This window comes from Falco peregrinus, chromosome 4 (genome assembly GCF_023634155.1).
Source record: "Falco peregrinus isolate bFalPer1 chromosome 4, bFalPer1.pri, whole genome shotgun sequence".
Lineage (NCBI taxonomy): Eukaryota > Metazoa > Chordata > Aves > Falconiformes > Falconidae > Falco > Falco peregrinus.
In genome coordinates this window covers 72,800,474-72,821,303 of record NC_073724.1, presented here as the reverse complement: position 1 = coordinate 72,821,303, position 20,830 = coordinate 72,800,474, and the positions used below count along the sequence as shown (strand labels likewise).

Genomic DNA, 20,830 nt, shown 5'->3' with positions numbered 1-20,830 from the left:
TATGACACAGGATCTATGAAAGAACTACAGCCTTCTAAAATGCAGCCAGAGGCCAGGTGGGACACCCCAGGAAACCCAAAATAACACTACATTTAAAAGTTGAGTTCCATGTTAAGCATCTGTTTAAACTGAGCTGAGACACTTTCTATTCTCTGTTGACTGTACCGACTAGACCTTTGATGACCATAATCAGAGTTTATACACCCAGTTCACACCCATATGACAGTGTTTAGTGTTAGTTTAAGTTTGGTGCCTTAGTCTACAGTTGAACTGTTCTTCACATCCCAAAATGTCACATGAACCTTAATAGTTCCCATTTCTCCCCACTGACTGTGCAGAAAGCCAAAGCTGACTTGCTCAGCAGGAGGCCTCTGCACTGCAGGTGTGAGGAATTCAGCAGAATGAGTATACTGAAATTCAGCTTCAGAACTTAATGATGAAAAAAATCTCAGTACCCATATCTATTAATCTGATGTACATAATCTATGATCTATATTTTCAGGAACTTTATCCCTTTTGTCATTATCAGTGCATCGTATAGAAAGAAGGGGAAAAAAAAAAACCCAAAAAAATTTAGTATCTGGTTTCTTGGCCTCTGCCCTAATACTGTCAATTTGGCTTGTCGGTTAGTGTCAACTGTGGTTATACTGATCTGTGTGTTTTATGGATTCTACCTAGCTTTAGACTCATTCTACAAACACAGATATTGCATCAAAGTCCATGGCTTCTAACTTTCAATCACTATTGAATTAAATATTAAAGGTACTTTTCTAAGAATGAGTTGGGCTTAGTTATTTTCATTTTTCTGATTTATTTACTGATTTTTTTTAATTGGATCAATGTTAGTAAATTGGGCCAAATTTTACCCTGTTTATTGGGGGCATTATTACATAAATTATTCTTTGGTTATTTCATAATTAAGCATTCTGTAATATGATGAAAGTAAGTTAGCTGATATTCTTTGCCTTATTCTGATCCTATCTGTGTTGCACTGAATTGAGGATGTTCTCCTGAAGCCAAGAGAGGGACACTCTTGGGGGGCAGGGGGGAGACAAGAAATAATCACAAAACTCCTAATTGTTGTTGTTGTTGTTATTTTACTGGAATATTATTCTACTTTCTGATATAATGTAACATGAAATATTAATACACTGTAAAAACTTTACCAAGCAAATATATATCTGTCTGTGTCCTCATGTTACAACAAACATCACCAAAGATAATAATTTCTATGTATAATCTGTAGTATTTTTTTTTCTTTTAATAGATTGTGATTTGACAAGGAAAAAAACATTTAAATACTCTTTGGCTGCCTTCTTATGTGTGTGTATTCTTTTTTTTAATTGAAAGTTCCATCCTGAGGATGTTATTCATAAGTGTGAAACTCATCACTCTTAACTTTAGCAACATAAAAGTTAAATAGCTTAGTTGTGATTTAGCTCACCCAATCTTAGAAGCTGCAATTCAGTTACAGACTGAGATGTCTAAATTCATATTCTCACAATACAGCTGTTACATTTCAGCCAGGGAACACTTAAAATGCCTTAACATAATAATCCATAACACTTAAGGTATGCTAAAGTATCTTGCTGGGACTCCAGCTGCCAGTCTAGAAAAGAAAATGTGTTAAGCCTGCGCAGGTATCTCAGTACCTTAGGACACCTTAAAGACTGTCTAAGCATGCACAATTCAAATGATACTTAAACTCTTTTTAAAATCCAGTCCCAAATGTCTACTGTGAGTTCAAAAAGGATGGGATTATAGCTGAATGCCATTGGTAATAACTACAGAAATTTACATTAACTAATGTAAATGAACTAATTCAAATGAACTAAAATAAATTAACTAAATGCTAACACATTCTAGTAGTTCTAATATAAATATTAGCCCACATGACAGACAAAAATAATTCCTGGGTTTTATTGTTTTAAGTAAACAAAAATTCTCATTGACATATTCTTGTCTGCTTGTCCAGTCGGGCAATGTTGGTCAAAGCCAAAGGCAAGGACATCAAAGGTGGTTACAGATATCTACAGGATATCTGAGAAGGAATTGCACAAGCAAGCCCAAGTGAGCAGGAAGTGAGGGGCAGAACACAGCAACAAAAAATCCCAACTTTTAAGCCCATTAATAAATATCTGAGGCAAATGCTGAGCCTACAGCAGATATACTGTGCATACTAAGCAAGAAGAAAATTAAATCCCAGGCTCTAAGTCCAAGTACAAATTGTCTCATGTTCCCATTACTGAGGGCTAGTCCCCTCTGTAGCAATTTTGTCTTCAACAAAGTAGTGGAGAACTCCAAAAACGTGCTAGGTTATGATATAACAGTTATTCAGTAGGGCTTCTCCATTATGGATTATCTATTATGGATTATAGCTCCAGTGCTTCAGTTCACTCAGGTTCTGTTTTCATCAATTTAGCAGGATAGCGGATCCCATTCCAGCCGAAGAGGTATGGGCCACTCAATCCAATGCAAAAGATCTATGTCACACAGTTATGTTTTCTAAATTTTCTCTTTCTTCCACTACTGTTTGACAGTTTGGTCCTGTATGAGAGACTGATTCCTCATTAGTCCAGACAAAGCACAGATTTGCAACTGGCTTCCTTCTTTCTGCAGGAATAATTGTTTTTGAATTTAGTAAACCCCAACATTTGGGAAAAAGTTTTAATTCAGTGAAAACTACAGAAACCTATCTGTGCACGGGATTTAGTCTAAGAAAACATATATTCTGATGAAACACATGTGTTGAGAACTTCCATTTGCTTTCTGAATCATTCTAGATATTATTAAGGTTCAATTAATACCAGTACTATCAACTCTTCCATAGCAATTATCGTAAATTTAGTACTAAATGTCTTTATCATAAGCTTGTTGTTTCATAATCAGAAATTTATTGCTTTCAAATAACCAACTGCACTGATAAAATCCATGTAAATGAACCGTATTGCAACACTGTTGGACCAGTACTTTGCTAATGGTGTAACAGCAGTAGACAGAACTGATCCTTTAAATGTGCAACCTATTTTTAAACCTTATTAGCAAAATTTGTTCTTCACTTTTATTTCATTCCTAATTTCAGCCATACAATGTAATGGACATGCTCAGGTACAATACAGAATGAGGATAAGAATCTTTACACTTATTATTCAGATGGAACTTATGAATACTACAAATTTATTCAGAGCACAAATGGGCCTAATTTAATATACAACTCTGCAACTGAGCTAATAAGTTTGGGCAGACAGCAATTTATGAATCTCTAGTAAGAACCCCTTCCTTCTCAGCTTAATTTCAATATTGCCTTATTATAAGGCCCAAGTCAATAATCTAATCATTATCTTAAATATACCTTCTTATTTAGTTAGTTCCAGAGGACTGTTGTCTTATACTAAAATTTTACTTGGTTAAGATCATCTTTCACTTATAGCAGCATAGTCATAAAAAGACCTTTCAAAAACATGAGTGCTTCCTGTTCCCAATGGCACCTTTAACCAATGCCAGTAACATCTTTCACTCTGCCATTCAGACCTGCAGTTCTTCTTCCTGAATAATTTCAGAAAATCTGCAGGGGCTAGCATCTGTATTTAGTGCATTCCTCTTGTTTGTTCTTACAATGATAATATTTTGTTTCTGCATCATGTTCTTACATACAAAAGTATGTATATCTAAAATAAAGCACAAAAAAAGACAAAATTTAAATTAAAAAAAAAACCCAAAAGCCAGAGAGAGGGAGAAAATATGTTTGCATGTTTTTCTCCTTATAGGATATATGCATCTTAATTTACTATAGGAATTAAGAAAATAGAAAACCTTCTAAACATGAAAGGTATTATCATTATTTTTACTGCTATTAATATTATTATTCTGTGCCACACATAATGTCATAGGGAAGAACACAATTTCTGATAGGGATCTAAGATTATTGCAAAAGTAAAAATCACTCAAATATTTATAAATTTATTTCTATTTCAGTAGCTTAGAGGTATCCATCGACCTAGCTTTTTGAAGAATGTTTCCAGGAAAGGATCATCTTTTCATTCACATTATTTTTCAACTACTACAAACTTCACCACATACCAGAGAAATAGTACTATGCTTACGTTTTGAGTAGATCCTCTTTATCAATATTTTTTTTACCAACTAAAATAGAGAAAATACCACAACAAAGACACCTGATACAATAGCTTTGATAACCACATTGGCCAGTTTTGACATGTTTGCTTCCCAAACGGTAACAGTGAAAAAAATCTTATACTATATTCATTCTCTCCATTTGTACCAAATCTAAGTGCTGACATTCTCTATAAAAGTCAGTATTGTTTGCAGAGTGCCCAGTACACAATATTGCCAACTTTGTTGTGCCATATTTATCATGGGCAACTTGATACATCCACTTACAATATGACTAATAGGCTCTGGGGCCTAGCCACATATTTTACATCCTGTGCTTAAATCTTTCCTACCATCTGTCTTTCTTTTAAGATATCTCATGTGAATAAGTTGTTACTGTGTGTCCATAATTAAATTACATTTTTCCCTTTTCAATCCTCCTGTGAAAGACCACTTACAGTTTGGCACTTTCTTTTCATAAAACAGATTTTTTCTGAAACATTCTCTACTGTATTTTCTCATCCATTGCAAGCATTTATCTCTCATTGTGATCATCTTAATGACTTCAATAATGACTACAACCCTGAAGTACTGTATTCCTCGTTTATGTTTCAAGCTTGACCCAAGAACCAGCTGTTTACTATTATGGTAGCAGCAGTAACTGTCAGGATTTTTTTTTTGTTACATTTTTGTTTCCTGACCCTTCTGTTACTTTATGTTGTTTCTATTACTGTTATTATGTACTATAGCAATTTCTAAAAGCATCAGCTGAAATAGGAGTCCCATACAAAAGCTACCGTTAGGATACAATCCCCCAGTTCAAGAGCTAGCAATTTGAAAAGACAAAAATAAAATCCAAGTTCGGGTGATGTTAGAACAGATGGGAAAAGTGTGTGGGATGCATGTGACCTAATTGATACCCTCTAAAAATTAACAGTCATCCTTTCAAAATTAATTGTCATGTCTCAGCTAACTATCTCTGATATAATTTATTTTGTATAATTTTAAGGGGTTGATTTAGTTCTCATGTGCATTTAATTGTCTGCAGTGCAGGTGTATATAACTGAGCTACATTTAGGATTCAACTCCTTTGCCCGTTTATAGACATGCAGTGCCATTTGTGGTATTTTAAAGTATCTTGCCTGAGCACCAGGTGACCATATGTCCTACAAGCCTTGAGTCTTTTTTGTCAGCACCATGCAGATACCAAGGTAATTCAAATTACTTATGTAGAACAAATGAACCCAGCCACCAGCCTCTCCTTGTAGATCCAGAGTTCAATGCAGTTGTTACCACATGGGTGTCTACTCCTATTTCAGATACCCTAATCTATCCCACCTAGGCTCAAGCTGCCACTTCAGAAATATATGATTGTACCCTAGTCCTTATTTTGTATCTACCAGCCTCATACACATCACAGATACTCCAGGACACCTCCTAAGGGCACTAGTGGCTTGTGCTAGGGCAGCTCATACAAGCCGGTGAAGCTAGGTGAAACAAATACCACCTACACTCTAGGTTACATAGTGATCCAGAAAATGAGTCACATTCCCTAATTTTCTTCCACCAGACTACACTGCTCCTTATTTTCTTCATAGCTGCTCTGCATTATATTTTTCACTGCTCTCCAAAGTTTTCATTGCTGTTCTCCAGCCCATCTTTATTATTTCAATTCTCATTTAAAGGAAAAAAGAACCCTTAACTTCCCGTTCTTTTGTTTTCCTCAAGTCACATTTTAATGCACCTCGTTGGCTAAACTTCCCACTTGCAAGAGATTTGCAGATGATTCAGGAATGATAAAGTAACACAAACCAGGCATGAGAACCCATGCTTTAGACATGCTTTAAGATCAAAGCTTGAGGGGTCTGTCTGAACAATCATGACATCAATAAAGGTCATGAATAGCTAAGGGAATTTGTTCCACTGGCTTAGAAGCTATCTAAGATGCATCAATCTTGCTATCTAACAGAGAGAGAGAAAGAAGGAAAAGGAGTTCTGATGTCACCAATATTTCTATGGGGCAAATGCTGGAGCACTTTGTGCCATTGATACCGCTAAAACAAAGGCACTTAAAGCAGTCATTCACTTAGAGTCAGCTCAGTGTCTTCTACAATGGGTTGTTTCTGTGCATTCTTTCCTCTGCTATGAATTTTCAGTCTTAGCCTTCAAGTGCTTGATGCAGGAGACTGCTGTTTCCATCAGGGGAATTTCTGCTGACTTTGTTCCTCTCCCGCATAACTGAAGAATGCATTTAAGAAGTATACATAGAAATTGATTGAGAAAATGTAGCTGGTAAATGGAACCATTCAGTATGACAATATGTTAATTGACCTGGTAATTAGTCTTGGAGAACCAATACTGATGGATCTTATTTATGTTTATCCACCTATAAGATATTGTTGGAAAAGTTTCTGAAACACTCAGACTATTATGTGAATATCAGCTTCTGTTACAAGTTAACCTATTGGAGTACTGTTGCTAAACATAACCATAACAAATGTAATGTAATTTAACACAGTACTTGCAATACTTTTTGGTCCACATTTTTCCAGTGCTAATATTCCTCTGTCTGGGAAAAGCTGACAACACTGAAAAATATTCTTGAGATTTTGATTGGCAGTGTCCATACCCCTAATACATTACACACTTTAAACAGATTATATAAATATCTGGGTGATCTTAGGGCAACTATAGCTTACCAACACAAACCATTAATTCTTCACTTTCTGACTTGTTCCCAAATACCAAAAAAATGTAATAATGTAGCAGCCAGCTTAGAAGTCCTGCTCATTGCCTGGAAATTTCTGTACTATAAATCACAAAGAATTCACACAAATTTGAACTGCATAAACATATGGAATAAGATTCAGCCACAGAAATTGTCCTACTTCATGTATACACCTACAAAAACTTTTCTAAATACAAAAGGATCTACCTGCTGAAGTCCATAATAATCTAAGAATGCTCACTTTCGATCACACATAAATAAAAATGTAGCCAAACCTCCTCTGACTGATCCAAATAGTATAAACAACGATACTAATCTCTTGAACAAAATCCTGCCCTGTTTTGCAACTGAACAAGGCACAGACAAAAATACAAAGAGGTTACCCCTTTACTAAGAGTCACTTGTCTTTGGAAGACTTTCATATTTGGGAGACCTACAAAAGTTCTCATGGGTAATGAGAGTTAGAGATTACTCTGTGGGGCAGGAGGAGCATTTTGCAACTTCTTGCTGCCCTAACTTTCACCTTCATGGGTTTTGCCACCCGGTTAAGGATGTGTGAAATGTTCACCTTTTGTAGTTAATGGCTGTTCTACCCGAATGAAGACCAGTACACAAAGACTTTTTTCCTCTATCAGATAAGATCTGACCCTGCTTTTGCATTAAAAAAAAAAAAAAAAAAAGTTTACATCCTCTTACTCTGCTTGCAGATCTGAAACACTGTTTTTTCAATTCAACTGCACTAAAGTCATAAAATAACCTGGCACAACCAATAAATTTAGTAAAGCAATACAGTAACACATTCCTGTGCAGTTTCAACAGCACACTTCTGCTCAAAATGATACGTAACACCTGTGGGTGTAAATTTAAAGTTTTATCAGGTTGCTTCTAAAGTTCCATTCAGTCTTCTGCAATGGCATGCAAGAGGCTACCATGCATACAGACATATATTTCTATGGCAACAGTTTATATTCTAGGCTATTCTTATTTGAAGTTTTTGCAGGAAAAAAAATACAACTTTTTTTTTTTTTTAAAGCAACTAAACAAGTTATCTGTTCCTTTCCTGTCTGTCCTTTCTGAAAAACAGAAATCTCTTTACTATGATGATCAATACAGGATAAGAAATAACTTAATGTGATGTATATGTCTGATGTTACAATATTCTTCTTAAGTTAGCAGGAAAAAATGCACGTTTTGACACAACATTGATATTATATAAGCTTTCAATGTTAGAACTATTATCACAATAGTTAAGCTCTATCAAAATGAATAACATTGAATATTTTTTGTTATTGTTGTTAACACTGCACAGCTAAACATATTTAAGATATTTGCACTACACTTTCCTTCACTACATCCTCAATCATCCCTTTTCTTTCTCTTATCAATCTCTTTGGTTGAATGTATTGTTTTGATAAAAATAACCTTGGAAGTGCTAAACATGCAAATAAGATAAGCATTGTAATTCAAAGCCTGGTAATTATTATAACATCTTGGAGAGTTCGGTGATCTATGTGTCTTAAGGGTGAGTGTCTGCAAGATGGAAGAAAGAATCATGTGAATGTTAGAAAATGACATAGAAAGAGAAAGGGTCATTTTTTTATTTTTCCCCAACCTCAGCTTAGAAACAGGTGATAAATGCATATTTTCAACACCTCAATTGAACTGACATTTTTACTTAAGCGTGCCAACGAACTAGCACTTTGAGGGAAGGAAATGACCAAAGTTACAAGTTTATGCTACTTCTTAATGATGACATCAAAATGATATATTTAGCATTATATTCTCTGGAATGCATGCATGTCTGATCTGTCAGTGATTTGACATCTGTAATTCACTATATATTTTATTTTTACTTCTCTAACAGTGCCTGTAACATAACTATGATTTTTTAGCATGGGATGTATCCTTAATGCTCTCAGTTCTTCAGTTTCATCTCCACAATACCATGGAGAAGGCAGCACAACTTAGGTAGTCATCTAGGGGTGCACTGGCTTATTCTTAAATGTTTTTGGTTTTGGTTTTGTTTTTACTATGCCTAACCTAAAGTTGATGGCCTCCTGAGGACAGAAATACTGGCTCACATGTAAATGCATTTTTTTTCTTCTGAATCCGGCAGATTGTACAACGCACAATGGCAAACTAGTGCCTCTACTGCCATCACTTTGTTTTACACAGAATGTCCTGGTAGAACAATCAGTCTAACAAAGAAGTGAGGGGGAATAAAGAAGGGCCCTCAAAATAGGACCGGTTGGTATAGTTAATCAGGACATCCCGTTTTCAGAGCTACACAGCCAAACCTCAAGGTATTTTCTAGGAGACTGCAGACCTTTCTACAGTGATAAGGGATTCTGGAGGAATGAGCTATTCCGCATGTTTAATACTTCATGAACACTCAGGATCAGGCTTCTGCCTCGTTTTTGAGAGTGTATCCGTTGCAATGTGTGTGTCAGTATGTCTGTTTTCTCCTCGCATATCCCAAAGGTGGGAACTTTCTATAAAGCAAACCGAATCAGTATTTGAAGTTTAGCAAGTCCCTTACGGTGTTTTATTCTTTAAAAGGATTCTCTGCCTGGAGAAAGCCAGAAGCAACGTGACTGAAATTCTCTATACCTCCACTGGGACTCGAGCTGTGAGCTACAAGTGATTTGCAGGGGCGTTCGCCTTTACAGGTTTTACTGGGTTTAGGGGCACTTTTCTTTACAGGAAGGGGAACCAATGCGAGCTGCCCTGAAGTCCAACTGCAGCGCTGCGCCGTGTGTTTCTTCAGTGTTTAATATCAAAGGGTGCAGCTACCCAGAGCAGGGATGGGAAAGTCCCCTCGCTAATTAGTTTTCCCACTCGCAGCAGCAGCTGCTGGAGCCCCGCAGCCGGCAGCGGCCCCGCCTCGCCGCCAGCCCGGCAAGCTGCCTGCCGGCCAGGGGTGCTGACCGGTGAAATCCGGCTCCGGCTTAATGAGAGCCAGCGAGGCAGAGTCAATTAAATCAAATTCCCTCTAACATCCCTAATATATCTGCAGTGTGCAGCAGAGGCGGCGGCGGCAGCGAGAGTCACAGTATTAATAAAGGGATTCACTGTCTTAGTATAAAAAATACAATAAAAGAAAAGGAGGCGAGGCAGAGGAGGAGGCAGGAAAGTTCTGTGTATTATTTATATTGGGGAAGGGGTGAGAGAAGGGTGTTTGTGGCTCTGCGTGTGAATGAATGAGAAAAGGGAGGGAGGAAGGGAGGGAAAGAGAGAGGGAGAGGGAGAGAAACACACACAGAAAGCACTGAAAGGAGGCTCTGTCCCCTAAACCCAAATCACCCACTTGCAAGAACTGATGCTGGAAAAATGGTAAGGACCCGGAGTTGAAAACATTTTCACTTTAATACTGAAAAAATATGCCATTATAAAATCCTCAAATAGAATTAGTAAGTTTCACTTGCTTCCTCAGTTCTGGTTTCCTCAAGTTATAGTAAGATTTACAACAGCACAGAATTTTCTACCATTAAACTTTGCAGCCTAAGCACTAGAGTGACATTAATTGGTCATGCTTAACTGCCTTGGATTTTTTTTTTTTTAATGTTTACACTGTTACCATAATAGAAATCAAGGGTACTAATTTTTACATTCAGATGGAAAGGCAATACTGAATATGTATATAGAAAAAGAGAAAAAACAAAAGCCCTCCCCCCAACCCCGAAAAACGAAACACAATCCACCATCAACAAAGCAAAATCTCTCCCAGCAAAGTAATTCCCGCCTCAAAAGCAAAAGAAAGGGAAAAGAAAGAAAGAAAGAAAAAAAATCCAATGAGAATATTCATGCAACTATGCCTTAAATAAAACCTTTACAATTTTTTTTCCACGGTAAAAGTACGATGTCTACTGCCTATTGATCACACAAAAATGGCGAAATGGCACTTTTTATTATTATACTGTATTTCGTATATAGAAGGTTTGATACGAAGGGACTTATCAGGTAAGAGGGATGATGGTGTGAACTAGACGCTGCTTCCAGTCGGGGGCTGGAGCGTCCCTGGGGTGCGTTGTATCCATGCGAGCCATGCAGCACTTTTTTTTTTCTTTTTTTTTCTTTTTTTTTTTTTTTTTTCCCTGTCCATTTCTCTGTTTCGGAGTCGGAGTCATTTATTTACATTACATTCATGCCTTCGTGCAACTTTCCACTCCTGCTTTGCAGTCAGGAGGAGACCGACACCAGCCTTTCCTCCGCTCTTCCCTCAGCCTTTCCGGCCCTCTGCCCGGCCTCTCGGAGACGGGTCGGTCCACAAGTGAAGAGGGCAAAAAAGCAAAATAAACCCCAACACAACAGAACAAAAGCCCAACACAACCGGGAGCCGTGCTTCGTCCTGCCGCAGCCGCAGCAAGCGGGTCCTCGCTTGTCCGCTGCTGCCCCGGCAGTGCGCGGGGGATGCGCCCACCGCGCTGGCTGCGCGGAGCTGTGGGGAGGCGCCCCCGCTCCGTGCTCCCCCCGCTGCGCCCTGGGCCTCGGTGCTTGCTCTGGGGGTCGTGAGGAGGGGCGTGCGTGCGTGCGTGCGTGTGTTCTGCTTCTCACACAAGGTAGCCGAGGTGCAGAGCGGTCCCCAGGCGCCGTTCGCCGCCCCACCGGCCGCAGCGCGCAGGGCCGGCCCCGGGCGGCGGCCGCCCCCGCCCCACCCGCCGCCTCAGTCCGACAGGGAGTGGGAGCCGCAGTCGTAAACCCTGTGGGCCCCGTCGGAGCTGTAGGGCCCGTTGTGCCAGTAGGACGAGTCGCAGACCGTCTGCAAGGAGTTGATTTCGGATGCAGAGGAGTTGGCATCCCTCCTCTTGGACCGCTTTCTGTTCCTCAGGATGAACACCAGCATGCCAACAACCGTGAATGCAGAGGTCACAAAAACCAGCAGGAGCCCTGGCACCAGCACCGAAATAGAGACCCTGCTGGTCTCCAAGTAGGAGTTGGAGTGAGTACCTGTCTCTGTCAACCCGGTGCTGTTTTTGTTAGTAGAAGTTAATGTGGGTGAGATTTTTAACTGAGGGCAAATCACATCGTTGGAGAGGGACTCGAAATCCTCCTTGAAGAAATCTTCAGGGGACTCGCACCTCAGGTCACTCATAATCACCTTGGGGCGCAGCATCTCTGCCCACTGTTTGAAAGGCACGATAGGGCAAGTACAGTCCCATGGGTTCCCATGCAGGTCAATCTGGGTGATGGAGGTGAGCTGGTCCAACACCCCCGCCACTGGGAGGTACATGAAATAGTTGTTGTGTATGCTCAGCTTGGAGAGTGAGACCCCAGCGAACACGTCTACGGGGAGAGACCTCAGCAGGTTGTTGTTGAGGATGAGGACTCTCAGTTTGGGCATTGCATTGAAGGTGCCAGGCATGATCAACTGGATCCCATTAAACTCCACGTTCAGATACTCCAGGTTTTGCAGCCCAGTGAATTTCTCCCGGGACAGGGTGTCTAAATAGTTGCTATCCATGTAGAGCCATCGGAGTTCAAAGAGGTTCTTGAAGGTGTTGTTCTCAACAGTGGCAATGTTGTTGTTGCCCAGATCAAGTAAATTAAGTTTCCGGTAATCCAGAAAGTGGGATTTCCTGATGGTGTGTATTTTGTTGTCTCTTAGAAACAGCTCCTGCACGTTGGAAGGCTTGGGCTTCAAATCCACCAAGCTGCTCACATTCCTGTCATTGCAATTAACCTTTAAACCCGAGCCAGGGATCTGATCACAGCTGCAGATCTGTGGGCAGGACATGGTAGCAGGGAGCTTGCTCTTTGCACTAACTGTTGACACAGCAGCAGTGGGTCTGGTCTTGATTTGCCAGTTGACGGGAATCTTTGTACCTCCATTTGGAGCAGATCCTGGTGTGGCAGGGTCTTCTTTGCCATGTATTTTAAAGGGGGTTGGAATGGGACCAGGATCGCAGGTTTCTTCTTCGGCAGGGGGAGCAGCTAGGCTAGAATCCACTCTGTTCTTTTTGCACAGCTCTTGCTCTGTGGTCTCATTTAAATCTTTGCCCTGCAACCTAGTGGGAGCCTCACAAATCACTCTGCCGATCAAAGCATTTTTGGGTATGTTTTCCAGCCATTCCTTCAACGACAGCAGATCGCAAGTGCAGTCCCAGGGGTTATCCTCTAGCAGGATTTCAGCAATGCCTGGGATCTGCTCCAGGACCTCCTCATAAGGCAAGGTTTTAAGACGGTTTCCCCGGAGGTCGAGGTGGGTGATCGGCACATACTGAAACACATTGGGGGGTAAGGTGCTGATGAGATTGTCATTTAAAATCAGAACCTCTAGCTTGTTTAAGTCCCTAAATGCTCCCGGGTCAATATCCCGCAATAGATTAAAATCTGCCTGAAGGTATTCCAGATCGTCCAGCCCCAGGAAAGTCTGCTTCCTGAAGGATTTGATCTTGTTGTTGTTTATGTGCAAGCGTTTCACCAGCTGCAGCCCAAGGAAAGCCCCAGGAACAATCTCATGCAAACCGTTGTTTTCCATGTGCAAACTGACTGCATTGTAAAAGTTAGCAAACTCATTAGGGAACAGTCGAGTCAGGGAATTGCCATGCAGGAATAAATGGTAAAACTGGGAAGTTGGGGCGGTGAAATGTTGCAGGCTGGTAAATCCCTTTTTCTCACAGTCTACGTGCAAATCCCCTTCTATCTCGTTGCAGGCACAGATCTTCTCTTTGCAAACGTCCCCTGTAACGTTTCCAGCAGCGAAACAAAGAGACGTCTCCAGCAACAGAATCCAAAGCAGCATTTTTAAACCGAGCAATTCATTCCCGATCTCATCACAAAGTAACAGCAACCATCCTTCTCACACGGAAAGCAATTCCAGTTCATTCAATACATTAAATGTCCGAACCGCCACCAAAGGGGGAGAGAAAAAAATATGTGGGGAGGGGGAGCAGGGAGGGTCGGCGGAGCGGGGGACACACGCTTTCTTTTCTCTTCTCTCCCTCTCTCCCCCCCCCCCCCCCCCCCCGTACAACTGCAACAGCTCAGATTCCAGTCAATATCCACAAACTATCGAGGCACGTACTGCAAGGCACGCAAAAAAAAAAAAAAAAAAAAAAAAAAAAAAAAAGAAGTAGAAGGAAAAAAAATCCCCCTCCTTGATCGCCCTCCCTAACGCCTCCCGGGCAGCTAAGTGGAGGTCTGCCGGCCAGGCTGGCTCACCGGCACGGGAACGGTGCTGCTAGCCACCGGCCGCCGCTGCATGTCAGAAAGGCGCGGGCGGGCGGCGCTGCGCTGGCCGCGGAGGCGGCGCTGTGCGCGGCTCCGCGCCGGACTGACCTTGCCGCGCGGCCGCGGAGCCGCGCTCCTCGCCCGCCGCCCGCCGGGCGCTGTCCAGCGCCTCGGTGCTGAAAGCGCGCCCAGCCTAGGCGCTGCCGGCCGAGCCGCCGGCGCTGCGCGGCGCCTGCCCCCGCTGCGGTGCGCGGCTGCCCATGCCCGCCGCCGGCCCGAGCCTGCCGCGGGGCCGGGGCCGCCCGCCCGCCCGCGCCGCGCCCTGCCGCCCGCGCTGCCTCCCCTGCTCGCTCGCTCGTTCTTCTTTTTCCTTCCGCTGCTGCCGAGCCGCACGCTCGCACACACTCACATGCACGCAGAGGGAGAGTTGCTAAGAGGCTCAGCTCGTTTCAACCTGGTGCACTCTGAAAGATCTGACACCCTCTGCTGAGCTGCAGTGGCAAAAATCCATCTGCTGAGGGAATGCTGGAGAAAAAAAAAATCAATCCACGTACAGGGCAAGCGTTAAAAACGTTGGCATTAAAAGCTGTCGATCTATTTAGATGCTTTCTCCTAAATGGATTGTTTAATTTATTTCTTTTATTTTAAGATGGAAAGTTTAGCATTCACCTCCTCCCGACCATTTCCTTATTGCCCTCGTTCACACACACTCACATCTGTACAAGCAGGCGAGGAAGGTGTGCTTGCCTTATTGAATTTCCCAATGGCTTGAACAGAATTACTGTCAGGGTGTCAAGCGAGTAGCAATTTGAGGTAATTATTCTGCACGCCATTTTTATCGTTGCTTTAAAATGCGTTTCTTCCTCCCCTGCAGTCTATAGTGTTTCATGCCAGATTTGGTCTCTTGCTGGCGTTCTCTATGCAGTGTTGAACTGTGGATTATTGCATTATAAATATATATTTTCTTATAACTTACATGATCACAGAGAAGAAGGGGGGGTAGGGAGGAGGGGATTGCTGCACTGTTAGTGATTCATGCTACCTGTTCCCACAGAGTATAGTGTCTCCCTTAAGGAGGGGAGGGCTGAAACTGACAGTTGTGCATCTTGACGTTCTTATCTATACATAAAAATCTAGAGATGCACGTATGTACATGCACAGATATTTCTCTAGAGATGTTCCTAATGTCCCCGCTCTGGAAATACAATGCCTGCTTCCCTCGAACTCCCACCCCACCCCCGCCGCCCTTTCCAGCTCTCACCCTTCTGACAAAAGAGATTACACAGCGGAAAAATCGGTGCCTGGCCTTAAAGAAAGGAGCCAAGCATACAAAAGTTTCTGCATCATTTGGACGGGTTTCAGACGCCTACGGGGGAAGAACCAGTTGCACCTCTGGTGGTGCAAGTGGAAACCCGCGTTTCCCCCTGCCTTGTCAAATTGCGCTGAGGGGGAGGTGGAGGAGGAAGAGGAGGAGGAGGTGGAGGAGGAGAAGGAGGAGGTGGAGGAGGCGGTGGGGGAGGAGGAGGAGAAGGAGGAGGAGGAGGAGCGGGAGGAGGCGGGGGCGGGAGAGACAGCCCGGTCGCCGGGTGCCTCCTGCAGCCCAGGGCTGTACCTCTCCCGTTCGGCGCCGCTGGTGAACTTTGCGGCACGATGGCAGGGGGGGATGTAACGGCAGGAGTGGGCTGGAGGAGGGTTATTTACAGGAAAAGCCAGGGAGCCATATGGAGCCTGCACCCCCTGGTCCCGGCGGCATGCTAATTTGGTCAAAGCTTTTCCGTGGCCGCCTCTTGCAAGTAAATTAGACATCCTGCCGACAATGACCTTATCAAATTAATGTAATTATAACACAGACAAGTTAGAGTAGTTACCGTAGCCATTTTGGGTCCCCAGGATGAAGACTTGGCCTTTCGGTTCGTTATGGTGTGCAGGGACTACGGAAGGAAGGGGAAGAGAAGGGAGGAAATGGGACAGGAGGAGGAAATGAAACAGACAAAAAGAGAAAAATCCTGGCCCTGAAAATCTGCCCAATAAATACAAATGGGCCAGGAGAGATAAAATACCACTGAGACAGAAAGTACCACAAGACATATATTAGTGGTTTCATTAGGGAAAAAAAAAAAAAAAAAAAAAAAAAAGGAAGGAAACTTGGTGCCACATTGAGGTGCGTTAATTAATTTTTCCCTATGGTTTCTTTGACTTTGTCTTTTGGTGGTGTTGGGGGTGGAAGGTGCTAAGCTGGCTGGAAACTTCTGTGGATAAAAAATTCCAGTCTTGAAGTGCAAGGGGAGCCAGAGGCAGGGAAGTCCCCAGGAAACTGAGTGGAGGGAAGAGGGAGAGGCAGGGGAAAGGGCAAGAGTCAGGGTAGGGGCTGTAGTAGAGGATGCACTCATGGGATATCAGCAACAGTGACAAGATCACCATGAGCAAAGTCCTGGGGGATGAAAGGCTGAAAATCTGGAGCCTGGTGAACACTCACCAAGATGTGGGGCAGGAGGACTAAAGAACTTGTTCTCTTCTCACCTTAGAATAAAGCTTCTGAGCATCTTTAACTTCATGTTATTAGAATTGCTCAGGCACCGTAAAAACAATCAGAATGCAACCAGAGGACCTGAACATTATCAAGATATTAAATAAATAAGTACAAATCAAACAACAGGAGGGAGACAATGACCTGTTGTCAGAGCATGAAGGACAAATTTCCTGCTTCTTCCAAGGGATCTTCTGAGAGGTGGGAACTAGTGGAAGCCATCCGGCACCCTAGAATTTCAAAGTGGAAAAATCTTCCAGAAGATGTAAGGGTGTTTATGGGTGCTATGTAACTTATGAAAGAGTATTTAGATAAGGAACTCATTGTGTTCAGCTGTATACTTTGGAACTATATATAGAGATTCATGTCTCATATATATGATATATGTTTTAAAAACAAGCATAATCTATTTTGGTATCTGAAGTTTTGGTTCTGTAAATTGAGTAATACAGGAAAGCTGCATCAGGGTCAGGAATTTATCTATCATTACTCAGCACCATAATCCTAAATTTCTAGATTTCTAAATTTCTCATCTTCTTGAATGAAGTTTGGAAACATGTATCTTAGGAGAAAAGGTCTGCCTCTAAGTGTTTTAAGGAAACACTCCTGGATCAGGTTGGTCAGGATCTTTCTGTCTGAAATGTTTTGCTCTTTTACTTAGAGAGTGGTAAAGTGAGAGATCATGTAGCACTGAAGTGCCAATGAATCTGAGTCTTTAAAGTTCAGAATATGCATCCCAGTTTACAATCCATACACAGGCAGACTAACCAGAGCTCACATTATCCCCTCAACATTATCCAGAAGATCAGATAGGAGAAAGAGCACCCAAGTCTATTTCCCTTGACTCCTTTCCTTATCTGATGTTTTTTACCTTGCCTTTGCTTCTGCAGCTTCTAGAAGCCTAAGACAGTGAGCTTCCTACTTGTATCTTCTGGGTGTAAAGTCTCACAGTTAACCTAAAATGAGTATAATGACTTGGGTATCAGAGTTGCCTTTTGAATAGGCATGGTTTTACTCCTAATATGGAAAATGCCTTGAAATAGGAAAAGGTACTTTTACATTTTCCCACCTGTTAATCACCCATCTCCCTGTTGCTATGGCTATGTAAGTAACACCAGTTAAGGGTGTGTTTGTGCTATATCAAAACATGTGAAAAAGCTAGTTACCTTGCCTAACACTGTAGAACTTGCAGAGCAGAACTTAGAGAATCTGCAAAGTTTCTACAGAACAAAAATTTATTACTGTAGATACCCTGCTTTCAATACTTGTGCTATGTACTGTAAAAATTGGCTTCATTATTTCTGTGGGAGGTATAATCACAATAAAGACGTCCTACACTGTAGACATGATGCTGTGTGTGGATATACACACACACTCATGTGCACACATATGTATAAAACATCTTTGTGTGTGTGTATGTGCACTAGAAATTATGGTGGAGTCAGCAAATAGAAAAGTTATAAAATCATTATTTTATTTGAAGTTATGGTTTTATTCAGGCTTTGACTGTGCTAGCAGTGGAAGTTACCACAGGTGCCTCTATATGTTGATGCAGCTCCTGCAGACACTATGTTTCCCGAAGTATACAATGACTTTAAACCAGTTCAGATTATCAGGTTTTAAGAAAAGGTAGGAGGGGTTAAATTAATACAAGGATCTCCTCCCAGAATTTTCTATCTCAGTATGTTTCACAAGGCTGGTCTTAGAACTACTGGACTTCTACCTAAATTGCATTTAGGCCTAACAAGGTTTCCAAAACTAGATACGATATTTTCTTCTTCATTTTCATGAGGGCAGTGACGTGTGAGCATGTTCCAAGTCTCCCTGTGATATGTTCACCAGATGGAGTTCTGCAAAATGAAGCAGTGGCGCATGATGATGATTAAAAAAAAAAAAAGTAAAAAAGAAAGAAAAGAAAGTTAGAGAAGTGGTTTGCATACTTCTATCTAGTGAGTAGGAGACTGACTTGGGATGAGAAAATAAAAATTCTCTATCTTTTGCGGTGTAAGAGCCAGCCCACATGTTCCTCTTTCTTGGCTCATACCCTCAACCACCAGGCTACCAGCCCTCTTGCTGCAGCTGTTCCACTTTACAAGAAAAATAATTCTGAGATCCCTTGAACCAGAGAAAGCCAGTAAGGGAGCATGAGTTACAGCATCCACCAGGGTGTGCAGAGCCCTGGGAGGACTTGTTTGCATTGTGCTTTTGTATGAGACTGAGTTTGACCTAACAGACTTTACACACCAGATGTTTAGACTGTGGAGCCAGTAGCAAATCCCATAGATGTTCTTCGCCAGTGTACATATTCATCAGACCTTACAATAATTTTGTGTTGGAAACATTGGTCCAAATAGGTCACAGGGTTAGCCTTAAAAGCTTCAAACACTGTCAGAAAAGTGAATAGGAGTCACAGACGTGGACAGATTTTGCATCCAGCCTGGGTGTAGTCTGCTCTAAAAAGCATGCAGTCATTTCATTTTGAAATTCGGATGATGTGGAAGCAAGAGGTGTATTTAGTGAGTAGGCCAGACCAAGGTCCTGAACAGAATTTCTTATTTAAACTATACATATTGATCTGAGTTTCTGACCCAGTTTCCACTGTGATTGCTTGCATTGAAATCATTGAAATACCTGAGCAGTTCTTAAGACAGGACTGAGCCCCAGAACTACCGTCCTTACTGGTGACAGTATCCAGAATAGCTGTTTGGTGAAGGACTGAAGTCACAAAGACATTTATATTGTATCTTTCTCTCTCTGTTCCTTTCATATTTTTTTTCATTTCTGCCCCCACCTCTCCCACCCACACCCCACAGCTTATAGTCTCCATCATAGTCTTCTGGAGTGGCCTGCTTTAAAATGAAGAGTACTGCAGGAACAGACTTAAGCCCCTTCCAACTTAGCAGTGAATTGACTTTATGTCTCCACTGGGAAAGTATATTCTGCCCACTATGCTGTTGCTTAAAAGGAAAGAAATAAGGAGCTGAGTCACCCATCTCCTTTTATTCTTCTCATCCCAAAACTCATATACACTCATACAGACTCTCCCTCTCCCTCTCCCTCTCCTTCTCCCTCCCTCTCCCTCCCTCCCTCCCTGTTTGCTACAACAGAAGTGGGCTATCTGTTTTCAGGGGAGAATTTAAAGTTGTGGAGCGCAGATGGAGGAAGATGGTTTTGCTGCAGCCCTGACCCCAGAACGTGAACTGAGATTCCACTGCAGCATTTCACTGAAACAGTCTCTGAGCTGCATCTTTGATGCTCTCAGTCCTGATGTAGAGGCCTGATTTCTGCCTTTCCAGGTGCAGTATGTGAGATGGTTAGTTGCCTGACTCAGGGACTGGGCTTTCACTCCAGGCTTCTCTTCCTAAGTTTGCATTGCAGTGTTCAGCACTGCAGCAATGAAGGACACAGATTTTTTTCTTCTTTTTCTTTCCCCCCTTTTTTTTTTTTTTATTTGTACTAAAAGACATAAATTTAGGCCAGGGAAAATATCAATGCCACTGTGAAAAATATTTGTTCATTTGGTCAGCTATAGCAAGGAAAATACCAGGAAAATGTTATATCCCTTAATAAGAAGTGACAGCATTTGCACCATATTCTAACCTCAGCACAATTATTTTTTTTAACAGATTCTAGTGTTACCATTTTAAGTACATGTTACAAAAATTCTGAACATCCTGCAAGACTTGACTTCCATGTACTGTGATTAATATGCAATATAGTACTGCGGTTTTACTAATATGACCTTTTTATAGTTTGATTGCTTGCTAATTTTATTCTTTCCTGAAACATGTCGCTTTTCTGACTGGAAACAAAGCAAAAGGTTGAATAGCTGGTCACTCTGCAACATATTTAATTGGCTGAGATAGTTTACTAAAGTGTATTCATGCAATTTAACGTTAGTTAAAAATTACTTTCATCCTATTATGAAGACTTGTATGTCAAGACAGGAAGAGCATAACTTAAGTAATTCAAAGCACTGTGTCATTTAGACCTACACAAGGCATTTAAAAGTATCTTTCTCAAAAAAAAAAAAAAGAAAAAAAAAGTGTTCAAACTTCAATCTATTGCTTACACAAGTAATCCCACTGAATCACATCAGCTTGAATAATAGATCTATAATGTGTTTTCAATAATTAATTCTTTTCTTAACCATTTTCATGGGACAATCTCAGAGCAACATAAGGATCATTTACATGGACAAAAGTAGATAAGGGTTTATGTATCTGCTCTAACTATAATGTATTTCTGTTTAATAACGGAGAGGGAAACACTTCTTAGAGCACAGAACACAC

General features: G+C 41.5%; 1 protein-coding gene across 1 annotated transcript; it reads right to left on the bottom strand.

Moving 5' to 3' along the window:
• Window positions 1-10,188: 10,188 nt before the first annotated feature.
• On the bottom strand, window positions 10,189-13,802 carry SLITRK1 (SLIT and NTRK like family member 1). Its single transcript, XM_005238097.3, has one exon. It carries the CDS (start codon window positions 13,581-13,583, stop codon window positions 11,505-11,507), a length of 2,079 nt encoding a protein of 692 aa, XP_005238154.1. The 5' UTR covers window positions 13,584-13,802; the 3' UTR covers window positions 10,189-11,504.
• Window positions 13,803-20,830: the final 7,028 nt, after the last annotated feature.

Coding starts and splice junctions, on each gene's coding strand:
- SLITRK1 (XM_005238097.3), bottom strand. CDS start 13,583: ATGCTGCTTTGGATTCTGTTGCTGGAGACGTCTCTTTGTTTCGCTGCT.